A 26,548-nucleotide genomic window follows, 5' to 3' on the forward strand; every position below is an offset into this window, starting at 1 on the left:
AAGCCCCAACGGACAACCGAGATTTTGCACTTAGAATAATTTCAATCTCTTTGGGGAGTGGTCTCCATGAATTTCTCCTCCCACCCCACATCCCAGGCTAAAGAGAAAAAACGTGATGATTTAATGGCATACATTGGAAAGAATCGGTCTCTCTCTGTTATCCCAGGGCCTGCGTCTAAGTCCGGTTTCCTAGTCCTTTACCCAGCCCTCTGGACCTATAGTCTGCGTGTGGCCTCCGCCTTTGTTCTGCTGTTTTGGGGGAGAGACCCAGCTCCAGGTACCAATACCTCTCTGAGCCCCATCAGGTGAGAAAACATTTCTGAAGATAGGGCCTCTGCAGCCTCTTGCTTCTTCCCCCACCCCACCCCACCCTGCCCCCCACCGTTATATTTTTCTTAAAGGAACTGTTTAAAAAACATTTTAAAAAATACACATCAAAATGTATTTCAGGAAAGGGGAGTTGGAACCCATGAATACTTGGTATTAGAGATTTAATGGTTTTGCTAATTCTCCCACTTGCTAAAAGCCAGCAATTGTCTAGTTCCCATTTCAAAGCTAGCTGGAAATTGAGATCTGCAAGAGGATGGTGAATACTGAGCAGGTTTTTAACTTTCCCAGCCTCAGCTAGAGGCTCCTAAGGCCTGTGGGGTGCAGAGGCCACATTTCCCAAGGAAGCCTACTGGGCAGAGATGTCAGTATGGAGGATTTCCAGCGGGCACAGCCTGTTCTAAAGAAGCCTGACCAGGGAGACGTGTTTTGTATTGAAATCTGTGGAGCCTCATATCTTGACAGCAGCCCCCCACCCCCAACAGCAAGCCTTAAAGTTTGAGAATTTAGGCAAAATACAGAAGCCCTGGCCAGCAACAAGCTGAGAGTTCACTTATTGTGGGAGACACACTCAAATCTGCCCACAGTCCCCGCACCTCCCACTCAGATGTTTCATACATATCTTGTTCATAGGCTTTTATACACCATTTTCTGACCGACTTGGAAGCCATTTTCTCATTTAATGAACAGTCAACACCTGCAGTGAAACCACAATCAGGAAAGAAAAACGAATTTGGTGCCCTCAAATCATTAGGAGGGTATCCGAAACGTTCTGAAAAATTGACATCAGTCCCTTGACACCTTGACTGGGACCTGGATATTTATTTCCACTCAAAACATTTCGATGTATCTGATATATACAAGCTCTTGGGTTGTTGTTGTTGTTTAACAAAATCAAAACAACAGAAACCATGCACAACAACTATTAGATAGCAAAGAAATTGCAATTAGTCAACATAAACTGAGGTCATTTGGGTGGAGGCTTAGGGCTCTCTGTGAGGTGCCTACTCCATATCTTAAGGCCTAGTCCTCCACTGAAAATAAATCACTGGACTTTGGGAAGGAATCTTCAACTCTTTGGCTGTCATATACCTCAGTAGGAGTTGGGGGGCGCTACTTCTCAGAAGGAGAGGGAAAAGGGGCAGGGGTGTTAGAAGGAGCTTGGGGGGGCCTCCCTCAGTTTCACTGAGGCTAAACCAGGACAACCCAACATATGCAAAACAACTCCATGTAGCATCAGGAACCCCAGCTTCCAGAAAGCAAGCCCAGCAGGGCTCAGGGCCTTACCGCTCCAGCTCCATCGAGGGAAGCCAGCCATGGCCTCTGTAAAGGCACAGTGGCTGAGGCACAGAAAGGCCCCTGGTGGAGTTGTCCGGTGGTGAAAATGGTAAGAGAAGGGAACTTCTCTCTACTTGGTCAGAGCAGCGACCAGGGGCTGAGAATTTGAGGGGCCTCCTTCTTTGCCCCCTGACTGGTGGAGGAGCTTTCACGTCTCCAAACGGTGGCCCATTATCCTAATTCAAGAAAGACATGTCTACACCTCTACCCACCTCAACAGGGAGGTCATATTTACAGCTGGAATGTAGGACACCCCTCTCCTTGCTCACTGCCTTCTCCTCCCCCTGGATATTTTTCCCACCTCCTAGTGCAACCCAGCCTCAAAGCAGATTAGCAGCTGTCCTCACCAGAGCTGAGTCCAATTACGGAGTGCAGGGCTCTGGCTTAGACATGTGTGAGGAGACAGGAGAAGTAGGAGAATTTTACCAGTCCTATCTAGAGATGGCAGTTTGCTATGGCAGTTTGCTAGGTCCTGGAGCCTCTACCTCCCTGCCCCGATCCCTGGGAAGGAAGTATCCACCCCATTCTGTCCAGCTGGAAGGGCCAGCCCAGCCCCAACTCCGAGGTATCTTCGAATTTGTCCGGCCACACCGTCCTTCCTCTCCCCTCTCCTCCCAAAGTCTGAATATCGAGGGTGGCTTTTGTCCTCCCAAATCAGCCAGGGCAGACAGGAGGGGGGCGGTGCCCTTTCCTTTCTCCAGAACCAAGTTTCTGGCTTTGCTACAGGGGGCTTTGGCGGCAAAGAGACCCAACTGTGCCTGCAGCCCTTTCCTACTCCTTAGAAGGACTTGCCAAATTCAGTTCCACTCTGAGCTCTAGAGAGGTGCCTGCTAAATTCAAAAAGGGCTGGGGAGAAGAGGAAAAGGAGTCTAGGTGGAAGCAGAAATCCAAGTACAAGGGTGCTAGGGTGAGCCGCCATGTAAATACCCCAGAGGAGAGCTAGGACAGGTGACCCCAGGCCCCCACTCAGGAAGCCCCAAGGCCAAGGTTATACTGCAACTTCTGCAGGCTCCTCCCAGAGAGTGGGAAGCGCAGAGGCCCAACTGGCCAGGTCTCCAAGTCCTCTGCTGGCTTCTGGAGCTGCAGACTGAGCGGGAGGGTACTTGGGTCGGAGGAGCGAAAAGGGGCGGACGGAAAAGCCCCCAGTCCCAGCTCTTCCTTCACGCCAGGCCTCGGCCTTAAAAGGCAGGCCTGGCCAGCCGCGCCACGCGCGGGGTTAGTACAGCGCCAGCGCCTGCTCGCGCAGGACCACGCGCTTCTTTTTCATACGCCGATTCTGGAACCAGATTTTGACCTGCTGGTCGCTGAGGTTCAGCCTGTTGGACAATTCCTTGCGCTTCTGGCGGTTGATGAATTCGTTGAGGAGGAATTCGTTCTCCAGCTCCGCGATCTGCTGCTTGGTGTAGGGTTTCCGCTTCTTGCGGGTCCTCCCTGGGGCCGCCCCCCACGGCAGGCCTGCAACACAGCCCCAACCCGAGTCAGCCCGGCTGGCCGCTCCCTGTCGCCTGCCCGCCCCCAGCGGCTCCCTCCCCCTGCACACTGTCCCCTGCACCGCCCCTGGCCACCCAGCCCAGCCCAAACTGGCCCAGGGAGCGTGGCCACCGTTTACCGTCGGGCAGCGAAGGTCGCAGGCAGGAGGCGACGCCCGCCGCCTGCACTGTCATGTTCAAGTTGAGCGGGCCCTTGGCGTCGTCCTTGAAGCCGGCAGCGCAGGGGGTCCCCTCGAGCAGGGCCGCAGAGCCGGCTGCCGCGCGGCCCACTCCCGCGTAGTCGTACTTGGCGGCCTTGAGAGCAGCGGCCGCGGGGGCCAGGCCAGATTCGGGGACGAAGGGCGGCCGCGCCCGGCCACGCTCCTCCGGCCCGGGAGCCACATCGGGCGCATAGAACTTGGTCTGCTCTTCGGGTCCGTCCTTGGCGCCCAGGGGCTGTAGGCCAAGCGGGCCGGAACCGGCCAGGTAGGGCTGCGAGAAGCTGCCGAAGGCGGTGGCCCCGGCAGGCTGCGCTGGGGCGCAGGAGGCGGGCGCGGTGGCCCAGGGCAGCGCGCCTCGCGGGTATGAGATGGGGGGGAGCGCGGCCAGCTGGCCGCCATTCGGCCGCAGGTTGGAGAAGTAGAAGGAGTCAGGCGACTGCAGATTCAGAAGCGAGCCCACGTAGCCCGCTCTGTAGAGACTGCGCTCGCACATCTCCAACAAAGGGCTTCGGCTGCGCTCGCAGCAGTATTTAGTTACAACCGGGAATAAGAGGACAGGCTCAGACGATTGGACGAAACTTTGCCTGCAGGTTCTTCAAAGCCGGTCATTTCAGCACCGCCTACATCCCCCGACCCGTTTCCCCCCCTTCAGGGTATTATGATAACACCCGCAATATTCGATGGCGAAGGAGAAGGACGAGGCTGCCAGTCAGAACCCAAGAGCGTTGAGTGAAGGTGAAACCACTGGGAGTTTCCGGGCTCAGCTTCTGGAGCTGGGGACATTGGGTGCCTTTGCCCGAATGTCCCTTGGGATCCTTCTTGGTCTTGGTTAGCTTTGCACTCCCTTTCTCCACCGGCTACCTGGGCCAGGCTTGCTACCACCAGCTTTAAGTTGCAGCTAAGGCCTTCTCCAGCACTGTGTACCTCTAGGCTTGTACGGAAAGCCCACCGTGTGGTGGGGCCACGGGCTGTGTCCCCTAGGCCTGAGCAATGCTACTCCTGCGCCGATTCCTCCCCACCCCGTCACCCTGGAGAGGACTCTGCACTAGTGGTCTAGCAGCGGAGACCCCCACACTGCCTGAACCCGGCACAGTCCAAGAAGTTTGCTGATGGAGGAGGAAGGCATCACAAACTCTGCCCAGGCTTGGCTGCCAGGAAGGCGGTTTCACACCAACTCTGGTGTGCTTCTCCATGGCCAAGCCTTCTGCTCCCAGGAAAGTTGTGGCCGTCCAGGTCCATGGAGAATGCTGGCCCCGGGAAGGGGCAGTTGGATTGGCCAACCGTGGCCAAAGGCTACATTCCCTTTATCGCCAGGAGTCACCTTGGCGACTACGTCCTGCCAACCAGAACTCCAAGCTGTTCGACTCCTCTGCAGTGGGCAGAGCAGGACGAGAGCTCCCGGGACCCGGTGTGGAAGGACGGAAGAGCCAGAGTCATTCGGGAAGAGCGGGACACACCGAGGCAGCAGGCTAGCGGGACCGGGCTGGGCGCCGCCGAGGCCGCGGGCGGGTTCGGGGTTCCGGAGGACAGGGACGCCGCTGGGGCCGCTCTCCGTCGCCGGCAGCAGTGCGGCAGCCTCCGGTTTAGTTTGGCCAAGGGGGCTCTGGGTCCTCCTCTCCCGCCTCTGTCCCAAGAACCCCAGCGACCGCGTGACTGGCGCCCGCCCCAACCTGCAGCCCGCCTCGCCGGTCCCCGAGCCAAGCTGGAATTGGTTAGACCGCCAGCTCCGGCGCGGAGACCACACAGGCGCCGCCGGAGGGCAAGGCTGACCACCGCGCTGCGACTTTATTGTGTGAGTTATGGCGACCAATTGGGCGGCTCTGGGGAACGCCGTCGGTCTCTTCCTCCCGCTCGAGGGCGGGGGCAGGGGGTGGGGATGGGGATGTCCGGGACTCCTCAGGGTTCTGTCGGGGTTTCCTTGGGAGCTCAGACCTACAGACCAGGACTCCCCTCCTCGTCCTTGGGGGTGGCGGGTGGGGGGACGTTGGGGGGTGTAGGCAAAAGCTGCGACCTCAGTTCCTAAGGATTTAGGGGATCCAGGCTCTCATTGGGGGAAACTCTCCCCGTTTTCCAGGGGCTACCGCCTCCCCAGGGATCCCCGCAGGCTCCCACGGCCTCAGCACACAGCGATGCTCGGTACTTCCAAGTGCAGGGTGTCTCCTCCGGACCCCGAGGCAGCCGCACAGCTGCAGCTTACCCCTGGGGACTAAAGATGTAAAGGAACTAAGTGAAAACCAGGCGAGACCAACTCGACTCCCTCCCTTTCTCCTTGGCTCAGAGTGGTGCCCAGGCGCCCCACCTCAGCGCCCGGATTTAGGATTTCCGAGGTCCCGCAGGCAAAGCTGTGCGCTGGGGGCGGGGGCGGCGGGGGCGGCGGGGGCGGGGCGGGGCCGGGCGGGACGCGGCGGGAGGCTTGGCTGCAGAGCTGGGGGGAATATTCGGGAGAGAATCTGGCCGCGGAGCTGAGCCGCGAGCTCTGCCAATGCCGCCGACCGCCCAGGAGATGGCGAGCGAGCTCCACGCCTGGCGCCGCGCCGCCGCACGGTCAAGATCAACAGTGAAGGGCGGCACGGCCGGCCTGGGGTCGCCAGCCCGCGCGGTCACGGCCCGCTGCCAGGCCCCGCCGGGCGTCCCTGGAAGCCGGAGATCGTGGCAGCAAGGCTGGCCGGGACAGCGGAGCCAGAGGCGGCCGGCAGGCTGCCAGACCCGGGCAAGCGTCGCGGCCGCCCCTTTGTCTGGCGGTGCGTCCGGGCCGCAAAGCCTCCCTCGCTCCGCTCACGCGGAGGCGCGCGGGCCTCGAGTCCCCAGCGGCGGCGCCCGAAACCCGCCGGGCCCCGGAGGCGCCCTCCGCGCGGCCTCCCAGCTTCCACCCGAAGGAAAGGCCGCTCTGCCGAGCCCCCTTCGCCCTGGCGCCCCCGGGCCTCCCGCCCGCGCCCCGGCCACCTACCGGCCCCTCCACTCCCTCCCAATTCGGAATACAAAAGGAATGCATATAAATAGCAAAGTCTTCATCTGTTACTGATTTAGCCATCAATTCAAATTCCACCGGAGAGCACTGGAGCAGTTTTAATCTTCAGCAAAACTCCCATTTCTCTGAGGCGGAGGGGAACTGACCCGCAAGCCTCAGATGGAGGGAAAAGCCTCGAGGCCGCCCCCCGTCCGCCTGGAAACCTTTAGAAATGGACCTGGGAATGGAGTGCGGCTCCGGAGTCTGGAATTTATGGAGAAAAGGGGGGGGGGATGATGTTGGAAAAAGAAGGGAAAACAGGCCCGTTTCACATGAAAGACCATCTCGTGAGGAAAACAGAGAAAATGTTGGAAACGCTTCCAGAAAGTGGAAGGTCGGGGTCGATGTGTCCCCATTTTCAGGGGTTATTTCTTCTCCAGGTTGAATCATAGCCCGTTCTGTCCCCTTCTCCCTCTCGGTCTCTGACTCTGTCTCTCTCTGTCTCTGTCTCTATCTTTTAGTTAAAACGAAGTTGGCGGCGCACAGCCAACCATCGGTGCAAGACAGGAGAGGAATCAAGCCGGGCCAGAGAAAACGAAAGTAGCTCTGGACCTTGGGTCTCTGCGCTTCCCCCGGCAGATGCACAAGGGAGCCCTCCCGCGAGAAGACTTTACATAGAGTGTGAAGTTTTAAACACGCGTATTTAACGTACACACCAAAAAGTTAGCAAGCACTAAAGGGATTCGTCCTGGGCGCCTGCGACGATGAGGCACCCAGTTCCTCAGCGGCCATTTCCCCGAGTGGCCAAAAGGCCTCGAAAAGAAAGTTCGCGGTGCCTAAAAATTGCTTCCAGAGGTTTAGGGTGTGTAATTATGGTTTCAGTCCTCAGATGCTGTTTGGAGGCTGCTCGGAGAAGGCGATAAGGGATCAGCCTGAGATGTTTCTTTTTCAACTGCCAAATATGGATATGTCTAATTTCAAGACCTTCCAAGAGTAGATATTTATAACCGTCTTTCTAGGAAGAACACCTTCAAGCGAGCACAATTTCGTATACCCAGACACAAACATACATGTTGATTTAAAAAAAAATAAAGGTATTTGAATAAAGTGATAATATTGAAAGAGAAGTAAAATTTTATTGGAGATGTTTTTTGTCTGGTCAAAAATACCATTTTAGACACCACAAATTATATTCTCATTTAAAGACATCACTACTTATGTTAAAGCCACAGGGAAAAGGGCAGAGACGGGTGGCGGAAATGGAGTGGAGGCTTCAGAGAGTAGAACTGGAGTTGAGGTTTCCTTCATCTATAGGGAACATTGTAATGTTCAGGACAACAAGATTTTATAATAAATAAGAACACGAGAGGTAACACAAGCTTGGAAAAAGAAAACAAATATATAAAGACACAGAGGAAACAGAGTTCTGTTTATTTGCATCTCCCTAGGAATAAAAAAAAATGATTTTTAAATGCCTGAAGCACTGCACACATATCCCAGCTCACAGACATTGCATCTACAAAAATAATCTCTCAGTTGTATAAATATGCAGCACTTTAAAAGTAGTTATTTGTCATCACTTTTAGAAACATCTTTTTTTTAAATCTTGAACTTTAGAGCTCCACATTCTTCATATTTGTTAGCTGTTTTAAAACAAAAGGCTCAATACATTTGTTCAGACAGTCAAGTTCTTCATTGGGTTCTGGATTAAAGTTTCCACCCATGGCCACATTGATTCAGTCTCTTTCAGGGGACCGAGGAGATCCCCTCAATTCTAGTCCCACAGACCCAAGGTCAAGGAGAAGGTGTGCATTTATCCCTCCACGGATCACTCTCACAATTGCAGCCATTTAAATATCTGCATCGAGAGCTGGGGAAATGAAGGCATCCATGAGGACACATTATTTTCAAATTAAAGATTATAAAAGCACAAATCGACAAGGTATACTAAACATATATAACTACAACAGCAAATGAAAGACCCAAAGTAGGAAAGATTGTCTTCATTCCAATATCGATACAAACCCTATTTAATAAGGTAGCTGCTTTTAAAGCCATCACAGCACCTCCGGCAGCCTGTTTTTAGACTTTCCCAGTGACCCTAGAGCACTGCCTGCCCAGAGCTGTTTCCACTTGCCTCAGGGTGACTACTGAGAGCTAATGATTAAATTGCCCAATCACAGGATATGAATGACTGCAAATTGTACTTTCCTAATAGATTATGAAGATAATCAGTGCTGGAAACAGGCATATGAAGTGACTCAAGAAAATAAGACCCTAAAATAATAATGGCACTTCTGAAATTCTTGTGTGTGTGTGTGGGGGGGGAGGATTATTAAAAAAATACTTCAAGTCCTTTATACTGGCCTGGAGGGAGAAACAGAACATTAAAAACATCATTAAAAAAAAACCTAGACAAGAACAAAATCAATAATAAACAAGTAAGAAACAGAACTACAAAGTCAGGTTGGGCAGCAAAAGGTTTTAGAGCCAGATAAGGGGAAGAAAGAAAGACAATTCACAAAATTTGCCATCATTGGCAGGGAGATGGGGGGAATTAAATACATATTCAAGTCTTTCCAAAGGTCTTTTGGAGACAACTGAAAGCATTTAAACTCTCTCTGGCCAATCTGGTCCACATCAAGAGACAGTGTCTTTGAGCTTGGAGACGATTTTCTTGTCCTTCACTCTTCGGTTCTGAAACCAAATGGTCACTTGTCTCTCGGATAGGTTCGTGGCAGCCGAGATCCGCCGCCGCTTGTCCTTGTTAATGAACTTGTTAATGGCATACTCGTTCTCCAGTTCTTTGAGCTGCAGTTTGGTGTAGGGCACCCTCTTCTTCCTCCCCCGACGGTAGACACACATGTCTGGCTGATTTAGAGCCACATCCCCTGGTATAAAAAACAGCATGAAAAAAATTAGACCAGGGTTCCTGGAGCACCACTGGGGGCTGTGTATGTACGTTTGGAAGGAGTATGGGGAATAAAGAAAACCAGGCTGTTTGCATTTTATTATTATTTACACAGACATATTATTTAACACATTATTAAAGAAAGATTATTTACACTTCAAAGTGAAGGCATTTGATGGATCGTCATGGTTTCTCAAACCAGCATCTTAACAAGCCTTCACTTTTATGGCATGGTTATTGAGGACAGTTTTTTTTTTTTTATTGAGGACAGTTATAAGGACAGTTTCTGCAAATGCTGGTTGCACACAGACACATGCAAACATACGCAGACTTTAAAAAAAATTCAAGTTTTTTTTGTTGTTGTTCAAGCTTCCATTTCTTATGTTACAGTGTTTGGAATTCGTGAGCTCTCAGAAGCTTTAGTGGTGACCCTGGGGCAGTCATAGCCTTCAAAAGTGGGACCCAACTCTGTGACACCTCTTCGGGAAGGAGGGGCCAAGGCCCGAGCCAAGGGCACGCAAACACCCTCAACTGCAGGCGGAAAAACAGGCTTGTGCCTGCACGCGACATGAAAAGGGTTGTGAGAAGGACAGTTTAGCTCCAAGGAGAGCGGTACAGATTCCAGGCAAACTCTAGGAACGTTCCATCAGGTTAAGCCTGGCTGGGCGAGGAGGACGGAGGAGCGCGGCTGCCAAGTAGGGACCTACACTCCTAGAGCTTTCTTTCCCTTCTCTCCCTCTCTCTCTGTGTCTCTCTTCCCTCCCCCCTCTCCCTCCCTCCTGGCCTCCCCGTCCCCCCCCCCCAGCGCCCCTACCTGTGAAGGAGGATTTCCAGAAGTGGGAGCCCTGCGGCTGGTCCTTGGCGCAGTACACCTGGCTGTTCCAGCCGTTGGCCAGCGTCCAGGACTGGTAGCCCTCCATGGAGATGTACGCCTCGTGCCGGGGCTCCCCGGAGCCGAAGGTGGACACCATGTCGATGTAGCCCGGCACGTGCTGGTAGGGGCTCGTGTAGCCCTGGTAGAAGGACACCTCCTTGGCTCTCGCGGGCACCTCGTTGGCCGGGACGCTGCTGCTGGCCAGGCCCGACACGTCCATGTACTTCTCCACCGGGAAGCCCCCCAGCGAGGCGTGCGGCGACGACTTGAGAGCGTTCTGCTGTAAGCCCACGCCGTGCGACATGCGGCAGCTGTAGTAGCCGTTGCCGAAGTGGTAGCCGTAGCCCAGGGCCGGGGCGCCCGGGGGCGCTGCAGCGGCCGCGCCGGGCGCCGGGCACTCTTTGGCCGCGGGAGCCTCGGGGCGCGCGGCGACCACGGCCGAGGACGACGCCGCCGCGGCGGAGCCCGCGCGCTCCGAGGCCCCGGGGTACGCGAAGCCCGAGGCCGCCGCCGCCGCCGCCGCCGCCGCCGCGGCCGCCGCTCGCCCGGAGTGGGTCCCGGCGAACACTGGCGCCGAGAGGAAGCCGCGGCACTGGCCCGGCGCCGCCGCCGCCGCCGCCGCCGCCGCCGCCGAGGAGGAGGAGGAGGAGGCGGGGGCCGCCCCTGCGGCCCCACCGTCCGCCCGCAGCCCGTCCATGTCCCAGGTCGCGGCGCGGCTCATGGCCCGGCCCGGCCCGGCCCTGGCCCCGGCCCCGGCCCCGCGCAGGACACCATGGCGCGGCGCGCTTCCTCCCTCCTCGCCTTCCTCTCCGGTCCTCTCGCTCCCGCCCTCTTCCTCTCGCCCTCTCCCTCCGCGAGCCTCCCGCCTCCCGCCCGCCCGCCCGCCCGCCCTCCAACAGGTTAGCTCATCGCGGGACGTTTATAAAAACGAAGTTCAGGTTGGGAGGGGGCCTGGGCCGGTCGGGGGGCCTCCTCCCTCCCCGAGGGCTCCCGCTCGGGGCCGCGCCATTGGCTGCGCGGGGGCACGTGGGGGTGGGGGCGCGGGAGAGCCTGGCTCGCCGCCCGGGCCCCGCCGGACCCACCCACCCCGGCCCCTTGCCCCTTCCCAGCCCCCGGCGCAGCCCGCCGCCCCTTTCCGCCCTCCCCGGGCCCGGGCGGTTGCGCCGCAGCGGGCCCCCGCGAGCCGATTGCGCGACCGCCCATCCGAGGCCCAGTCTGCGACCGAGACGCGCGCCGAGGCCTGCGCCTTGTTCCGGCCGCGGCTGGCTTTGCCACCTCTGCTCGGATCCCCGAGCCGCGCAGCTAAACGAAGGCGCAGGACGGAGAGGGTCAGAGGGCTGAGAAGACAGACGGACGTCTGGTGCCGTCCCGCAGTCGCTTGGACGCGCTGACCCGGACCGCGAGCCCGAGGGGCGGATCCCCCACCGCGAGCACAGCTACGGGGCAGGGGCGGATCACGCAGGTTGTCAGAGGGGATCGTCCGGCTTGGGAGCAGCCGGAGCAGCACGCTCCACGCTCCACGCTCCACGCTCCCTGCTCACGCGCACACGCACACACACACCCCCACCAGGAGAATGCCACCATGCGCCCTTGGGGCCGGGACGGAGGCTTACAAGCAAGTCAAGCAGAAGACAAGACGCGGCCATGGCGCGGCCAACCTGACGATCTGCCCCAGCGAGAAAACTCCTGACGCCCGGTCCGCACTACTCGCCCCTACTGCCCAGGCCAACCCGGAGTCGCCCCCCGAACCGGGCTCCACTGGGCTCCCCAGCCCTGGCGCGGATTCCCCCGGGCCCGCCGAGGAGCCGGTGGAGGGCACCTGGAGAAAGCCGCTCGGCTGCCCTCCACGAAACTTCTGCGCCTCCCCTGCAGCCCCAGTGCCTCTTGCATTTTGCAGCCACCACCCACCCCCGCCCATTACTCACACCAATTAATTGAAAACTTCACTTTCCCAGGGAACTTTGTTTCGCTTTCTTTTCCAAGCTGCCAACTGCAGAGAACTGAGAGGGGGGCAAATTATAAGAGGATGGGGTTTTTTCCCCCCAAGTCAAGTTGGGGCCCCAGATAGGAGCAGCCCTGAGCAACTGAGTCTGGACTCTCAAGGGACAGAGTGGGCTCTTGGTGTCAAGCATCGCAGCCCTGACGTGATTCATCCCTCCGTGCCATTTCTCAGCCACAGAGCCCCAGCCCACCACCCTCCATGTTAGCCATCAGTGGGGAGCTAGTGTGTCCAGCGGTAAATTGAAGGCTCCCCCTTAGGAGCAGCATTCCATCTGAGCAGTCGAAGGTGCTGCGGTGGGTGCAGGAGCCCTCAGAGGGAGCCTATTCGGTTCTGTAGCATCAACTCCCCAGGCCGGCCCATCTCCAAGAAAATCGCTCCCCTGAGCCTGTGATTGGTGAAGTCAGCTTATCACACAGCCCTGCCATTCCTGGACCCAAGACATGACTGGATGGGGCGAATAAAAAAGCCAAGGAGGCCCTCCCGGGCCTGGCCTGGCATTGCAGGGTGGGCTGCTGGTGTTGAGAGTGTTGACACGCAAAACCCAGTAACCATAAAAGGCTCAAATAAAGGGGAAAGTTATGAGAGGGGTGCTGGAAAGGAAAGGCAGGGGAATTTGACCTTTTTGAAGTCCTAGATGTGTTCATGATCAAATTTAAGTCAGAGGGGCCTGAGCCTTTGCAGAAAAATCATAAGGAGTAGAAGTTTGCTGGTGAGAACAATTTTGGCTACCTGAAAGAAAGGGGCAAAAGTTAGTAACGAAAGCTGAATCGGCTTTTAAAAAACACCAGCCGGAGGCCAGGTGACAGAGTTGCTGACTTTCTGGAAGAGTTTGGCTAGGTCCTCTTTACCCAACAATTTCAGTACCAAACCAATCTTGGAATGCCTGAAACACTCCTATGCTTCCTTTTTCTCCCTTGCTTTTTTGCAAAAAGGGAAAATACATAGTTAAAAAATTTTTCCGTGGCCTCAAAAAGCAAATTCGTTGAAATAATTTCTAAGAAGTAACTGGAACCAATGAACTTTCAGTCTTTTAAAACTAAAAGACTGTGGTTTCCCTCCACCAGAGACTTCTGTGCCATTTTCTCTCTGATAAATAGATTTTAATAGCTGATGATATGCCAAAAAATGAAGAAAATGAAATTAAGCTAGGAAGAATTGGTCAGTTTTTGCTGATTTGAGACAGCCCTTCAATTGTGGCTTAATTTTGCAGCATTAAAATTAAGTTGTGCAGGACTGGGAGGAAAGTTTGAATTAATGCTCTAGTTGAGAGACACTTCTGAATGATGGCCCTGTCTCCAGTTGCCCTGTGGGACTCGCACAGGACTTGGGGTTTCTCTGCCCATCCTAGCAGATGTTCAGAGATGAGAGAGGTTCTGAGCACTAAAGAGCATTGCCTCTTGCTATCCTGCCGCTGAACCTGCTTCCTGTACAGCCTTCCAGGTCCTGGCCCTGGGGCAGGGAATTCCCCCTAGGAAAGAGCTTCAGACTGGACCCTATGAGGGCTCCTAAACCCAGCACCCCAAGGGCAGCCGCTGCTATTGGATCATAGGGTTGTGGCTGAGTACCAAAGTCAGGGTTGCTCTGTTTATGAACTACTAAGACACATAGTTTATAAGCCAAGGGTGGTAGGTGGTGGAGGAATTTTGAGGCTGAATTTGCGGAAACATTTCATTTAGTTTGTGTACCCTGCATCCGAATTGATTTTAGGTTTAAACTCAATGGGAATAATTTTCTTTAACTGGTCAGGAGCACAGACTGAACCCTGTGGGTGTATTTTGTTGGAGCTTTAACAACACAGGCATAATCTTGGTTAAATGAAAATCTTTTGCAACCAGACAGAAATGTTTCCAAACACTGATGTGTTATTCAGTGAAACCAGTTTGGTCACATTTCCTGATTTAGGTGAGAAACCCCTCATTGCCCAAAGTCTTATTGAGAAGAGGGGGGAAGGGGCACGCCTGGGTGGCTCAGCGGTTAAGCGCCTGCCTTCAGCTCGCCAGGGCATGATCCTGGAGTTCCAGGATTGAGTCCCACATCGGGCTCCCTGCAGGAGCCTCCTTCTCCCTCTACCTGTGTCTTTGCTTCTCTCTCTGTCTCACATGAATAAATAAATAAAACCTTTAAGAAAAGAGAGAGAGAGAAGAAGAAGGGGGCAGGGAGACAGAGAGAGAGAGAGAGAGAGAGACCAGCTCTACCCTCCTTTCCCATCACTTGCTCTCCTCTCTCCTCTCTCTCCATAGGCACCCTTTTTGGGAATAAATAATGTTCTGAAAGTCACATCCTCTGTTGTCCTCCTCTTGTAAATGATCTTTTGAATCCTGTCCTTGTCCTGGGCTGGGGAATGGGTGGATGAAGTCTGAGATTTAGATTTACTGAAGAACCTAAGTTCCTCTGCTTGCCAAAACAGCAATGAGATCAATTAACCACATAATCAGTGGCCATTATGGCCAGACAACAATTAAAAATTCCTATCAGAGTGGGGTGCTGGGAATTCCTTTGAAAGTGTTTTCCTTGATGGCCACACCAGGAAGTGCAGGACACCCTCCTAATTAACTTGTAAGAAGTAAAAAATTAAGTGTAGAAATAAAGTCTTAATTCCAAAATAAAGCCTTAAATACAGTGGACCTGGCTCAACAGTTCTTAACCAAATCTGTGCCCTGCCAACTTTGAAGCTGATTTTCCCTCTGTAGGAAATACCCAGTTTTCTTCAGGTTGAAAATCTAAAAATTAAAAGCAGCAAACCTACGGTAAAGAAAGGGGTCTCTAGCGAAAGCCAGATGCTGGAATCCTCAGTCTGGGCACTTTCTAGGTCTGGAGATGGAATGGAGATGTATTCCATTCGGATTTGACAACTCAATTAGGCTTTATTAAATGTAAATTGTCTGCAACGACAACAACAAAACACTCTCTAAACCCCAAATGCTATTTAGTGAATCCAGGTTTGCCTCCCGAAGGGCACTGGGGCCCCTGTTTGGGATGGAGAGAACTCCAGTCCTGGTGAGAATTAAACCCAGTAGGAGTCTTCCCTCTTAGAGAAGCACTAGTCTCACAGAGAAGGGGGTGCTGGAAGACTGTAATAACTTGTTGCTCCCCCCTCCCAGCAAAGCAAAAGCTGGGACTGCAAATGATTTTCTGCTGTTTTGTCTCATGTCCCAAGGTGTAGGGTTGTCCTTGGTATAGGAAGAAGCAGACACTTCTCTAGCAACGTCACTGTTGACTGAAGTCCAGTAAGTGCTCACTTTGTTGGCCTTTGGAAATGAAAGAAAATATACATGTTCCTCTTTCTCCCCACCTTCTCTCTCTCCCTCTCCCTGTCTCTGTCTCTCTCCATTCCGCAGAGCCCTTGGTCTCTTTGAGGAATCCACCCTGGACACCAGCCGGGAGAAAGGGTGAAGGTTAGGGAAATGCCCAACCAGGAAGGTAGGCGGTGTGTGTGTGTGTGTGTGTGTGTGTGTGTGTGTGTGTGTAGCGGCGGGGGGTGGGGGGGGCGCGAAGGGAGTGCGGCGCAGAGGCGAGCGGTCGGTCGGGCTGTTCGCGGCTGGGCAGCGCGCAGTTCCCCAGGCCTGGCGCTAGATGTCCCTGCAAGTTTTCCTGTCGCTCGGAGGGCGCACAAGCTTCAGGCAGGCAGTGGGGCCGGGTAGCTCCGGAGTCCAGGGAGAAAGCACCCCCCTCCCCACCCAGGGCCGTCCCAGGTCGGGTGCGCCACTGGGAAGGAGGAGAACTGGAAGCAGCCAGAGGGACTAGAGAGGCGCGAAGACGGCCACCCTGGGGATGGCCGCAAGAAGGTGCCACGACGGGGTCCAGCCTGAGTCGCCAAGCCGGCGGCTCCTTCCTCAGCTTATAAACCGAAACCTCCAAGCCCTAAGCCGTGCGGGACTGCATTTACCCTAAAGAAAATGTACCGGGGGTTCGAAGCCCAGGCTTCAGCGGCTCTGCTTGTCCCTCTGCACCCAGGCGGCCCCGGGCCTCGAGCGAGCTTGCATCCGGAGGCGGGGATGCGGGCCCGCGGCCTTGGGGCCCGCCTGGCCGGGAGCCTGCGGCGCGGGAGACCGCAGCCAGGCCCGGGCGGCCGCGGGGCTGTTCCAGCTCCCACCTCACCGGCGCCCCACCCCTTGGGCGGCCTGGACACATTTTTTTTTATTACATTCAGTCGAAGGCCAAAAGTGTTTACCACTTCACCTCGGAGGACCCGCTGCTGCTCAAGAAACAAATACTTAGTCTGGAGGCCTAATAACAACAACAACAACAACAAAAAATGAGACCTCTTTCATGTAATTTCTCCTTTCCACCAAAAAGTGCTTTCCAGTCCAGTTGGAGAAAGTTCTCCCCACACCCTCACCCCCAATGCACTTTAAGAATTCCTGCCAAACCACTGGGCTGGATTCTTGTCTTGTTTTATTGAGCGAGTCCTGTCCTTTGGTGGTGGGTAGGAGGTCTTGATGTGGCCCAGAGGCTACACCTAAAAACTGGGAGCATCTGACAGGGGGGGATTCTAGGTTTCAGCCTCCACAATCTGAGAGCAGTGCCCAAGGTTTGGGCATTTCATTCATAAACATCAACAGAACTGTTAATCTTCTCACTACCCTCTACAAGGGCTTAATGTTTTTGAGGTAGGCCTGTACTTAAAGAAGAGATATCAAAGTGAAAAAAAAATCAATCAAAAAATGCTGCCCCAAAGCTTTTAAGTACCTTATAACCTGGATTATTTTCTGAGATAAGTTTAAATCAGCAGGTCCTTCAACCTCTCTGTGTGGAGGGAGTCCACAAAGGAATAATAGAATCCATCTCTAGAGTTGCTTCGAACTTTAGAGGAGATCATATATGTAAAAAGCACTTGTAATTTTAGAGTAAAAGCTATATATAGAAATTGGAATGTTACTATACTAGTAGATGTGGAATCTAAAGAAATTAAGGGACATTAAATACTGTAGTGGAATGTCCACTGTCTCCCGTGAAACATTGTTGGCTAAACGCAGTTTCGTGAAAAATTATACTCCTTTATTGTATTTCCCTCACGCGACCTCCAATGTACCTTTTATAACAAGCGTGCTAGAATACGAAATATTAGTGTTATTTAAAAGTGCAAAAGTTTTCAAAGCCACAAAGGGATGACGAGGTCGCCTAGAAACGGTGTTTTACCTTTTCAACAGACTGAGGTCCAGTTTGGCGCAGGCTTTTGGGGACCAGAGGCACGAGGCCCCAGGGGAAGGAAAGAAGCGCCGAGTGGAGGAGGAGATGGGGGTGGCCGTCCGCACCCCAGCCCCCAGCGGCGGCTTCTGCGATTGAAAGTGGCTCACAGCTGCCGAAACCGCGAATAAAACAGACGGGGGCGCCAAACGACAGCAATAAAGGCATCTGCGACTTCCGCCTGGGTCGCGCCTCGGCGGATCCACCCCCCGCCAGGGCCTTGGCCACCCACGGACTTGAACCTGGACCGAAGTGTCCCATTCAGTTCCCTAAGCAAGTGGGACTGGGCAGGGGGGCGGGTACCGTTCCCAGGTTCCCGGGACAGCGGCTCCGCTTTGCCGGGTGACCCTGCCGGGGCTGGTATAAGCCGGGGGGAGAAGTGGGGGCACCCGCAAGGCTGATCTTGGACAGCCTTCATGCGAGAAAGCCGGCTCGGGGAGGGCTCCTGGGGCTCGGTGCCGAGGGGCCTCTGAGACCGGGTGGGAGGCGGACCCCGAGTCGAGTCCTCTTCTGGGCTCCCGACCCCCACTCCGCCGTCCCCCCCCTCCCCTCGCCAGCCACCGCGTGCCTATCCAGCTTTGCATTTCTCACCTTGGGGGAGAATTCCGTTTATTACCTACAGAGGCGGAATTGATTTTCTAAGCAAAGCTTGCGCTGTTGAAATAAGTTGGCGCCGAGGGGAACAGGAGAGAAACTTTTGGCATCGCCTATGTGTATAAATGTATATAAATATACTTAACACCTCGTCTCTCCTTACATTCCTGACGCGCCCCCAACGGGTTCAAGGTTAAAAGGAAAGCGCCAACGGAGAGATGGGCAAATAGATTCTGGGTTTGCCCCTAACACACCCCAACGTGCTGGGTGTGGCGGCAGGGAGGAAGTGGGGGCTGGGTTGGGGTCTGAGTTGGCGCTGAGGCGAGGATGCAGGACCCGCGCCCGGCGCCCAGATTGCCAGGGTCTCTCGGCCGCTTCGGAAGCTCGCAGGCCGACCTCTGGGTCGCGTCCCCGTCTCGTCCTGTCCCCGCCTGTGGCCGCGGATCTGTGCTGTCTGGCGGCTGGCTGGCGGGCCCGCACGGTGCACTGGGGGTCCGGACAGGGTGGGGCGCAAGCGCGGGAGGAGATGTGCAAAGGCCTTGAGTGAAGATTGATCTTCGTTAAAATGGTTGCCACCGGCGTCATTATGACCATCAAAGTTATCGCCAAGAGGCTCAGCCGCCAAGCTCAGGCCGCAAGAAGCAGCAGCAAGGCGGGTCCGCGCCTCTCCGCGCCCAGGCTCAGCACCGGGAGTACCCAGGGCCACAGGTAAGAGCCTGGGTTGGGAGAGGAGGGGAAGGAGAGAAGAAAGCCGAGCAGGGTGGAGAAGGGAGGGCAGCGGACGGTGGGGGAAGGAGGCTATGGCCCTTCTCTTTCTCCTTTGACCTAGAAATTCGGCAACTTTGCCACAAATAATTCGATTTGAGGAGGGAGGGGGAAAGCTGGCAACGTGAAAAGTGGATCTGGGGCAGCCCATATGGCGTTGTAAATCGCGACTGTGTTTAAAGTTAGCTGTCGGATTCTACTATGAAATCGTCCAGCCGAGTTCATTTCCCCCAGGGAAAATGCGTAGGCGAGAAGCCTATCCATCAGCAGGGTTATAAAAGTAAAAATCCCAGGACTTCAAGTTCAGAACTCACTCCGCAAACGGTGTTAAAAAATCAGAGAGGACCTAATGATTTCCGTTTGGAGGCGCGGGCCCAACGCACCTCCCCAGCCACGTAGCACTAAAGTGCTTTCAAAACTCCAAGATATTTCCTTTCCCTTTCTCTCTTTCTCTCTCTCTTTCTCTGTCTCTCTCTCTCTCAGCCTGGGGTGGGAGGAAAGCAGCCAGGCTGAGGCGAAGAAGTGGGGAGAGAGAAAACTCGGTGTCCTATTTGTTAAATAAAATACATATTTGGTTCTGAAATTCGAAAGATAAGTAATCCAGACAGGAGCACAAGGTCTCCTTACGCAACTCTTCCTACATCCTCCCTCTTGTCCCCTCCCTTACCCCCCTCCCGCTTGTAAATGTTAAAAAAAAAAAAACCCTTCCCGACGATCTACTCTGGAAAATCAAAGCATTATCTATTATTTAACACGTATCTATGTCCGAGGAAAAATGAGGAAGGCGCTGCATGATTAGGACCTAAGGGGCAACCCAGCAAACTGAGAGCGTAATGATGCCCCTAAATGAAGGGGGAAATGTGCCGCGGCGCGCTCTATTAATCAGACTGTCAATTTCACCCCCGAGGCCAAACCCCCGGGCGAACAGAACCGGCTCTGAGCGGGCAAAGGACCGGAGCCTTCCTCCTCACTTCTTGTCTCTTCTCGCCTCCTACCTGGATCTATTTGTCTGCTCCGAAGCCGCCTTCATTACCCACTGACAGGAGCGTGTATTTATTTGCTTATAAACCTGTTACAATAAATGATTATTCGAACGGCGTCATTCGTACCTTAATGACGAGCGAGCGCTACTTTTTGATGAATGACATCTCGGGCTCGGAAGGATGTATGGGTCATTTTGACCAGTCATTCCCTCGCTCTGGCATCCCACAATTTTTCCGCCTCCCTCCAAAAGAGATAATAATATTTAGAGGCGCTCGCTGGGGCTGAATGAGAATTAGCCCTAGGCGCAGCCCATCATTAGGACGGGACAGCCGGGCCACTGTGACATTTTTTAGAAAGCTGAGATGATGGAAAGAATAAGAAAAGAGATGATTCTGATGGAGAGAGGGCTGCACAGCCCCACGGCCGGCAAGCGGTTCTCCAATTTGTCCGATTCGGCTGGCAATGCTGTGCTCGAGGCCCTGGAAAATTCGCAGCACCCGGCTCGCCTCAGCCCGCGCCTGCCGTCCGCCCCCCTGCACGGCGCTCTGGGAGACCTCCCTGCCAAGGGCAAATTCGAAATAGACACTTTGTTCAACCTGCAGCACCCGGGCAGCGAGAGCACCGTCTCCTCCGAAATCGCCTCCGCCGCCGAAGGCCGTAAAAAGCCGGGTCACTATTCAGAGGCGGCCGCCGAGGCGGACATGAGCAGCGACGTGGAGGTGGGCTGCTCCGCGCTGCGCTCCCCTGGCGGCCTGGCTGCCGCGCCGCTCAAGGAAAACAATGGCAAAGGTAACCGCGCCGCCCTGGCCGCGCTCTCGGCTCCCGCTCTCCCCGTTCCTCCGCGGCTCCTGCTGGCCCTTCCGATTGCCTTTGCCCCTACCCGACCCTCGGCGGGCAAGCTGCACCCAGCGGGCTCGGGCGGGGAGGGCGCGCATGCTGGGGCCCCCGCACTGGTGCTTTGCTCCTGGAGCCTCCCAGCTAGGCACAGGCCTGGGGGGCGCCGGGCCCGCCCGCCAGCGCCCGAGTCCCAGTGAGTGTTCCTGCGGGCTGGTCTCAAGCCTGTGCGGGCTGCCCGGCCCCTAGCCAGCCGCCGCGCCGCGCTACGGGAAGGGTGCCCTGGTAGCTGCTCCGAACTCCGTTACCCCTGATTCCGCAAGGCCGAGTGGAGGGGGCAGCCTGAGTAAGTCGGAGGGAGCGTCGCCGGGCGCCTCTGGGAGACCTGCTGGGGTCAGCGGAGAAAGAGTTGAAAAGTAGAGTCCACCCCCTAAGGGTTCTGGCTTGAGCTGCTGCTGTCTCTCCAGTCTTAAAAATATTTTTAACCAGACCCAAAAGACTACCCAAGAAAGGTCGGAAGCCCTGCAGAAAGCTGCCCTACCGTCCTCAGACCATGGGAAACCCGGAGCTTCCCAAACTGCGCCTACATATAGGCGTTTTCCCTTGGCCAATTTTTCTCCCGAGTTGAAAATTTCCAATTACCTAGAAAAAACAACAACAACAAACAAACAACACGCCCTTCCTAATTGAGTTCTTATTATTTGGTTATGAAGGGCTCCCCAAACTTTATTGATTCCATTAAAGGCAGCAATTTGTAAGCATGACAGACCCTATCAATTCAGGCAGCCGCCTCGCCGTCCTCCCCCGGCTTCCCCCGTCCGCGCTCAGCCCCGGCGCCCGGGTCTCGGGCCTGCGGTGACTCTCGCACTGTCGGCCGTTTGTTTGCCAGGGTACGCGGAGAGCGGCTCTGCCGCGGGCACCACGACGTCTGCGTCGGGCTCTGGCCTTGGCAGCCTGCACGGAGGTGGCGGCGGCGGCGGCGGCGGCGGCGGCGGCGGCGGGGGCGCGGCGCTGGGCGGCTCCGGCTCCGGCGCGGATCAGGTGCGGCGCTACCGCACGGCGTTCACCCGCGAGCAGATCGCGCGCCTGGAGAAGGAGTTCTACCGGGAGAACTACGTGTCGCGGCCCCGCCGGTGCGAGCTGGCCGCCGCGCTCAACCTGCCCGAAACCACCATCAAGGTATTGATTCCAGCGGCGCCTTTTCCAGCCTCCCCGGGGTGGGGGTGGGGGGTCTGAGTTGAGTTTTGGTTCTCCTGCCTCCTTCCTGGGTGGCCACCCTTAGCTGAGGGCCTGCAAATCCGCAGGGGCGCAGGGACGCCGAAGGAATTGGCCTATTTATTCCTCAGCCGCCGAATCCTAACGGTTGGCCGGCCTGGCTGACCTGGGAAGGCCCCGGGAATGGCGAGGCCGAGGCCGCAAACGCTGGCCTCTCTGCTCGACTTCGCCCAGCGCCTGCCCAGGTGCCCCGAGCCCACGTCCTTGGCTCCCCTGCCCTCTCGGTGGCAAAGCCGGCTGGTCTTTGTTCCTCTGGCTCGAACCCAGGTGAAACTTTTCATCTGCTCTTGATCTTGGAGATTTCTTTTCCACATAAATCGTTACAACATGGAGAAAAGAATACTGTATTTTAAAAATCGATTGGGTCGAGAAAGTAGTTTCCTAAACATTTTTCTCTTGGGCAGCAGGGGGGAAAAAAAAAAGCAACCTTCGGGGGGTGGGGGTGGGGGTGAAGAACGCAACGGAGTGGTCCTTACTTCTGTATCTCTAGCTGGTTAATTTTATTAATCCGGGAGAGAGAGCTGGGAGGCTGGGCGACTTGGCGAACACTTCACGGAGGATCTCACACTCCACAGAGAGAAAAGAGTAAACTGCAAGGGGTAAGGGAGGTCGTGGAAGTCACCCTTTGGTTTGATCGGGCTTTTTAAAATTTAGAGTCGTGACGAATGATGTCTTCATTAGACTGTGTTGGGAGGGGTAGAAAAGTCTCCTTCCCAGTTTAAGAGGCTGTGGCTCCCGCCACTCATTTGAGGCCAACGATTCCAACAAAATCGTCCCCTTCGATAGCACAACCGGACCGTGCCCTCGGGGCAGGGCTTGCAGCTCAGAGGACTCAAGGCCTCGAGCGGAGACCCGTTTAGAAAAGCTGCCGCGGTAGCCGCTCTTCGAAGGTGGCCTGGAATCCCGTGCAAATCCCGGGATTGAGAGACGGGTGCTCAGCAAGCCTGGGCACCAGTGGGGGGCGGGAAGGGGAGGAAAGGTGGCGTCGGGACCTTAAAATGCAGCAGAAAAGCCGGGGGGCAGGAGCCGCGGCGGTCGGACCCAGGGCAGGGGCCTATTTCCGCTGAGGAAGGGGTGCCCGCGGCTGCTCCCGTCCTTGCCTGCCTCCCTGGCGGCCGGGGGAGCGGAGGGGTCTCGGAGCTGGGCCGCGGCCGGGAGGAGCAGGTCGGGCCGCGGGAGGTCGGGGCGGTGGAGGCGGGCCGGGCGGGGGCCGAGGCCGCAGGACACCCCCTAACCCGGGCCGGCCGCCGTGCGGCTCTCCCCCCAGGTGTGGTTCCAGAACCGGCGCATGAAGGACAAGCGGCAGCGCCTGGCCATGTCGTGGCCGCACCCGGCCGACCCCAGCTTCTACACCTACATGATGACGCACGCGGCCGCCACCGGAAGCCTGCCCTACCCCTTCCACTCGCACGTGCCGCTGCACTACTACCCGCACGTGGGCGTCACGGCCGCGGCCGCGGCGGCTGCGGCCTCCGGCGCCGCGGCCGCGGCCTCGTCGCCGTTCGCCACTTCCATCCGCCCGCTGGACACCTTCCGTGCCCTCTCGCACCCCTACTCCAGGCCGGAGCTGCTGTGCAGCTTCCGCCACCCGGGCCTCTACCAGACGCCGGCGGCCGCCGCGGGGCTCAACAGCGCGGCCTCGGCCGCGGCCGCTGCAGCAGCTGCCGCGGCTGCGGCCTCCTCGGCCGCCGCGGCCGGGGCGCCCCCCAGCGGCGGCTCCGCGCCCTGCTCGTGCCTCAGTTGCCACAGCAGTCAGTCGGCCGCCGCGGCCGCCGCGGCCGCCGCCGCGGCCCTGGGCTCCCGGGGAGGGGGAGGGGGCGGCGGCGGCGGGGGCGGGGGCGGCGCGGGGGCCGCGGGGGGCTCGGACTTCGGCTGCAGCGCCGCGGCGCCGCGCTCCGAGAGCGGCTTCCTGCCCTACTCGGCCGCGGTGCTTAGCAAGACCGCCGTGAGCCCGCCGGACCAGAGGGACGAGGCGCCGCTCACCAGATAACTACGTCGCCGCCGCCAGGGGGCTGTGCCCGCCGCTCAGAGTGTGCCCGGGAGTCCCCTGAGCGCCCCCCGCGCCCTCCGTGCGCCCACGTGCCCTCTGCGCGCTGCCCGCTGCCAAAGCTGCCGCCAGGGGGCGCCCCGGCGCGGGAGGCTGAAGGGAAGCTGCCCCGGCCGAATGGGGGGAGAAGAGCCGCGCGAAAACCCGGCGGGTGTACCCTCAAATTATTTCTATTTTTGTATTTGCTCCCCAGCAGCTTCCTGGCGCTTCCCACCGCCCACGCCCCGTTTCCCGCCTCGGTCCGGAGCTCCCGGTCTTCCCGAAGACAATCCCCTTGCCCCCCAGCGAGTCCTCTGGGGCCGCGGCCCTGGCTGCGAGCCCTCGGGCCCAGGCTGCTCCACCACGTGGCCAGGAGCGACGCGGAGCCACAACAAAGAGGGGCTGGGGTGCGCTGGTGCTCCGCGCGGGGTGTGTGGGTGGGGGCGTCACCCCCCAGGCTCCCCTGCTGCTGCTCTCTTTCTTCCATCCTTTCTTTTCTTTAAACGAGGGTTTGGGGAGGTGGCAATTGTTCTCTCGGCCTGAGCGGGTCAGGGGCCCCGTCCACGGAGAGCGGAGGAGCCGAGGCCCGGGAGGGCCGCGAGGGCGGCCGGAGTGCGCGGCGGCCGCGGGGCTTTGGGAGCCGCCGGGGGGTCCGCGGCGGTCGGTCTTCCCCAGGAAGGGCAAAGCCTAGGCCGGGAGGGGCGGCGGTGTCGCCAGCACTCCGGGCCCGCCACCGTCCTCTCTCGGGATCCCCGGGGTGGGGTGGAGGCGGCTTGCATATTTTATGCAAAAAGTAACGGGCGAAGGAGGGTGGCACAGCCATGCCGCGAATGGCAAGGGACGCGCAGGGAAGGTGGAGGGCGAGACGGAGAGGTCGCTGGAGTAGTTGGAAGAAGCGTTTCCAGCTCAGTTTCCGACTAGCGGGTTCCACTCCACCTGGGAAATACTCGAATCTCTAGATCGACGGTCCTATCGTGAAGCTTTTCCTAAGACACTGTTGCAAGTTCGACCTCGACTCCCCCTCGCCCCCTTCCCTCCCCGCTGTCTTTCTCCCCGGGCGAAGTGGTTCTTGGCACCGTCCTCACGCATGTCTATTGCGCTCTCGCCTCTGCAAAGCCACCGCTGGGTTGTCGAGACCCATTCTGCCCACCCTGGCTCCTGGAAGGGTTTCCTTGAACTTGAAGAAAGGCACATCAAAACCCACCAGTGTTAACTGCCACGTCAATTTTGATGCTAATAATGTGCAGATTATGACGAAAATTGCCAATCATGCTCTCTGATGGACCTCCTTTGAATGTGGAATTGGAGAAAAGTTCCCCGCACGGAGACCTGCTGTCAAGTACTAACAACCCGCTAAGGGAAGTCATTAGGAGAGACGGATAAGAGACTCGGTACATAAAACATTGTTCTTGGTGCATAGAATGGATGTGACTTAATGTTATCTCTGTTACCTGAAGTGATTTCGCAGAAGAAAGCCACGTTCTTATCATCTCAATTGCCAATTTTCATTTTGGTAACTCGGACGCCCTGGGTAGACTTTTCTCTGTTAAGTTGATAGTCCACCAATGTGAACAGCCTCATTAAATCAAGCCCAGATATTTCCATAATGCTCCCCGCAGAGCCACTTCGCTCCTCACATAATGAGATTTTCTGAAGAGTTGAAGCCCTTAAAATAACTTGCTAGTGCATGTTTAGACCCAACAAAGTGGGTATGTGTGTGTATTAAAATGTAGGTGTGCCGCCTACATGTTCGTGTATATATGTATGTATATATGTATATGTATGTATATACATATATATCCATTCTCTTAAACATATACATATGTAAGAGATGCGCACACATCCATATATACCCATTGGCACTATATTTCTGTGATTTATTTCAAATTCGTGTTCTGACATAGCTTTGTTATTTTAAAGACACTGGATTTTAAAACATTCATTTCCTAAAGATAGGCTTTCAGGAAACTTTTGAGAAAATTCATTTTCCAGGAGAATTTATTATTTCATGAAATGGAAAACATTTCAAGGGGAAACAGTGTTTCAAGACTCCTGGGGTCTATTAAAATATTCCCATAAAGTATTAGAAAACTTTCTAATGAAATAGAAATGATCTACAGCTCATTTTTTTCTTTTTTCCTTAAAGAGATGAGACTACTTACGTAAAATATTGATTATGCCAGCTGTTACTGAGTTTACATTAAAAATATTAATATATAATTTAAGGCTAAATAAAATAAACCAAAATATGGTACCCTTTTATCAGCTTTACCTTTGTAGATTGTTAAAGTCCTTTCTTACGATCAGCTATCAGATGTATATAAGGTACTTTAGGCAATAATGTTTACATTTCCCCCCCAAAATATATATGATTGATGAGAATGCTGGTTGGTAAAATGAACATAAATTCATCTTACGTTAGGTCCATTGGATCTGGTTATTATATTAAAATAAAACTGTAAATAAAGTCTCCGTGCTTTAAATATTGCTGGCTGTATGAACTCACTGTAAGATATTTTACAAATGTGCAATAATTATAAAGCTTTGTATATTACATTATTTATTGTGTTTGGTCATGTAAAATAAATGTTATTTAAATCAAAGCGATTTTATTTGTTTAAGAGATTGCAAAACGGTGCGTGCTGGTGTTTGTTTTTAACTGTGGCATCCAGGGTTATGAAAATCTCTTAAAACAACATATTTAAATCCATATAATACACATATCAGACGGATTAATTCATTCTAATCATTATTTTTACGGCAAATACATTACTCATGTTTATAGGAGACACGC

General features: G+C 55.4%; 3 protein-coding genes across 3 annotated transcripts; 1 reads left to right on the forward strand and 2 right to left on the reverse strand.

Moving 5' to 3' along the window:
- Window positions 1–2,881: 2,881 nt before the first annotated feature.
- Window positions 2,882–3,848, reverse strand: HOXD12 (homeobox D12). The gene is made up of 2 exons (XM_055307681.1): window positions 3,275–3,848; window positions 2,882–3,120 (listed from the first exon to the last, which is right to left on the reverse strand). Exons 1-2 carry the CDS (start codon window positions 3,846–3,848, stop codon window positions 2,882–2,884), a joined length of 813 nt encoding a protein of 270 aa, XP_055163656.1.
- A 5,094-nt stretch (window positions 3,849–8,942) lies between these two features.
- Window positions 8,943–10,808, reverse strand: HOXD13 (homeobox D13). The gene is made up of 2 exons (XM_055308603.1): window positions 10,028–10,808; window positions 8,943–9,193 (listed from the first exon to the last, which is right to left on the reverse strand). Exons 1-2 carry the CDS (start codon window positions 10,806–10,808, stop codon window positions 8,943–8,945), a joined length of 1,032 nt encoding a protein of 343 aa, XP_055164578.1.
- A 9,173-nt stretch (window positions 10,809–19,981) lies between these two features.
- EVX2 (even-skipped homeobox 2) lies at window positions 19,982–23,718 on the forward strand. The gene is made up of 3 exons (XM_055307697.1): window positions 19,982–20,408; window positions 21,343–21,632; window positions 22,996–23,718. The coding sequence occupies exons 1-3, from the start codon at window positions 19,982–19,984 to the stop codon at window positions 23,716–23,718; spliced, it is 1,440 nt and encodes a 479-aa protein (XP_055163672.1).
- The last annotated feature ends 2,830 nt before the right edge of the window (window positions 23,719–26,548 follow it).

Source organism: Nyctereutes procyonoides, unplaced genomic scaffold (genome assembly GCF_905146905.1).
Source record: "Nyctereutes procyonoides isolate TBG_1078 unplaced genomic scaffold, NYPRO_anot_genome, whole genome shotgun sequence".
In the NCBI taxonomy this organism is placed as follows: Eukaryota; Metazoa; Chordata; class Mammalia; order Carnivora; family Canidae; genus Nyctereutes; species Nyctereutes procyonoides.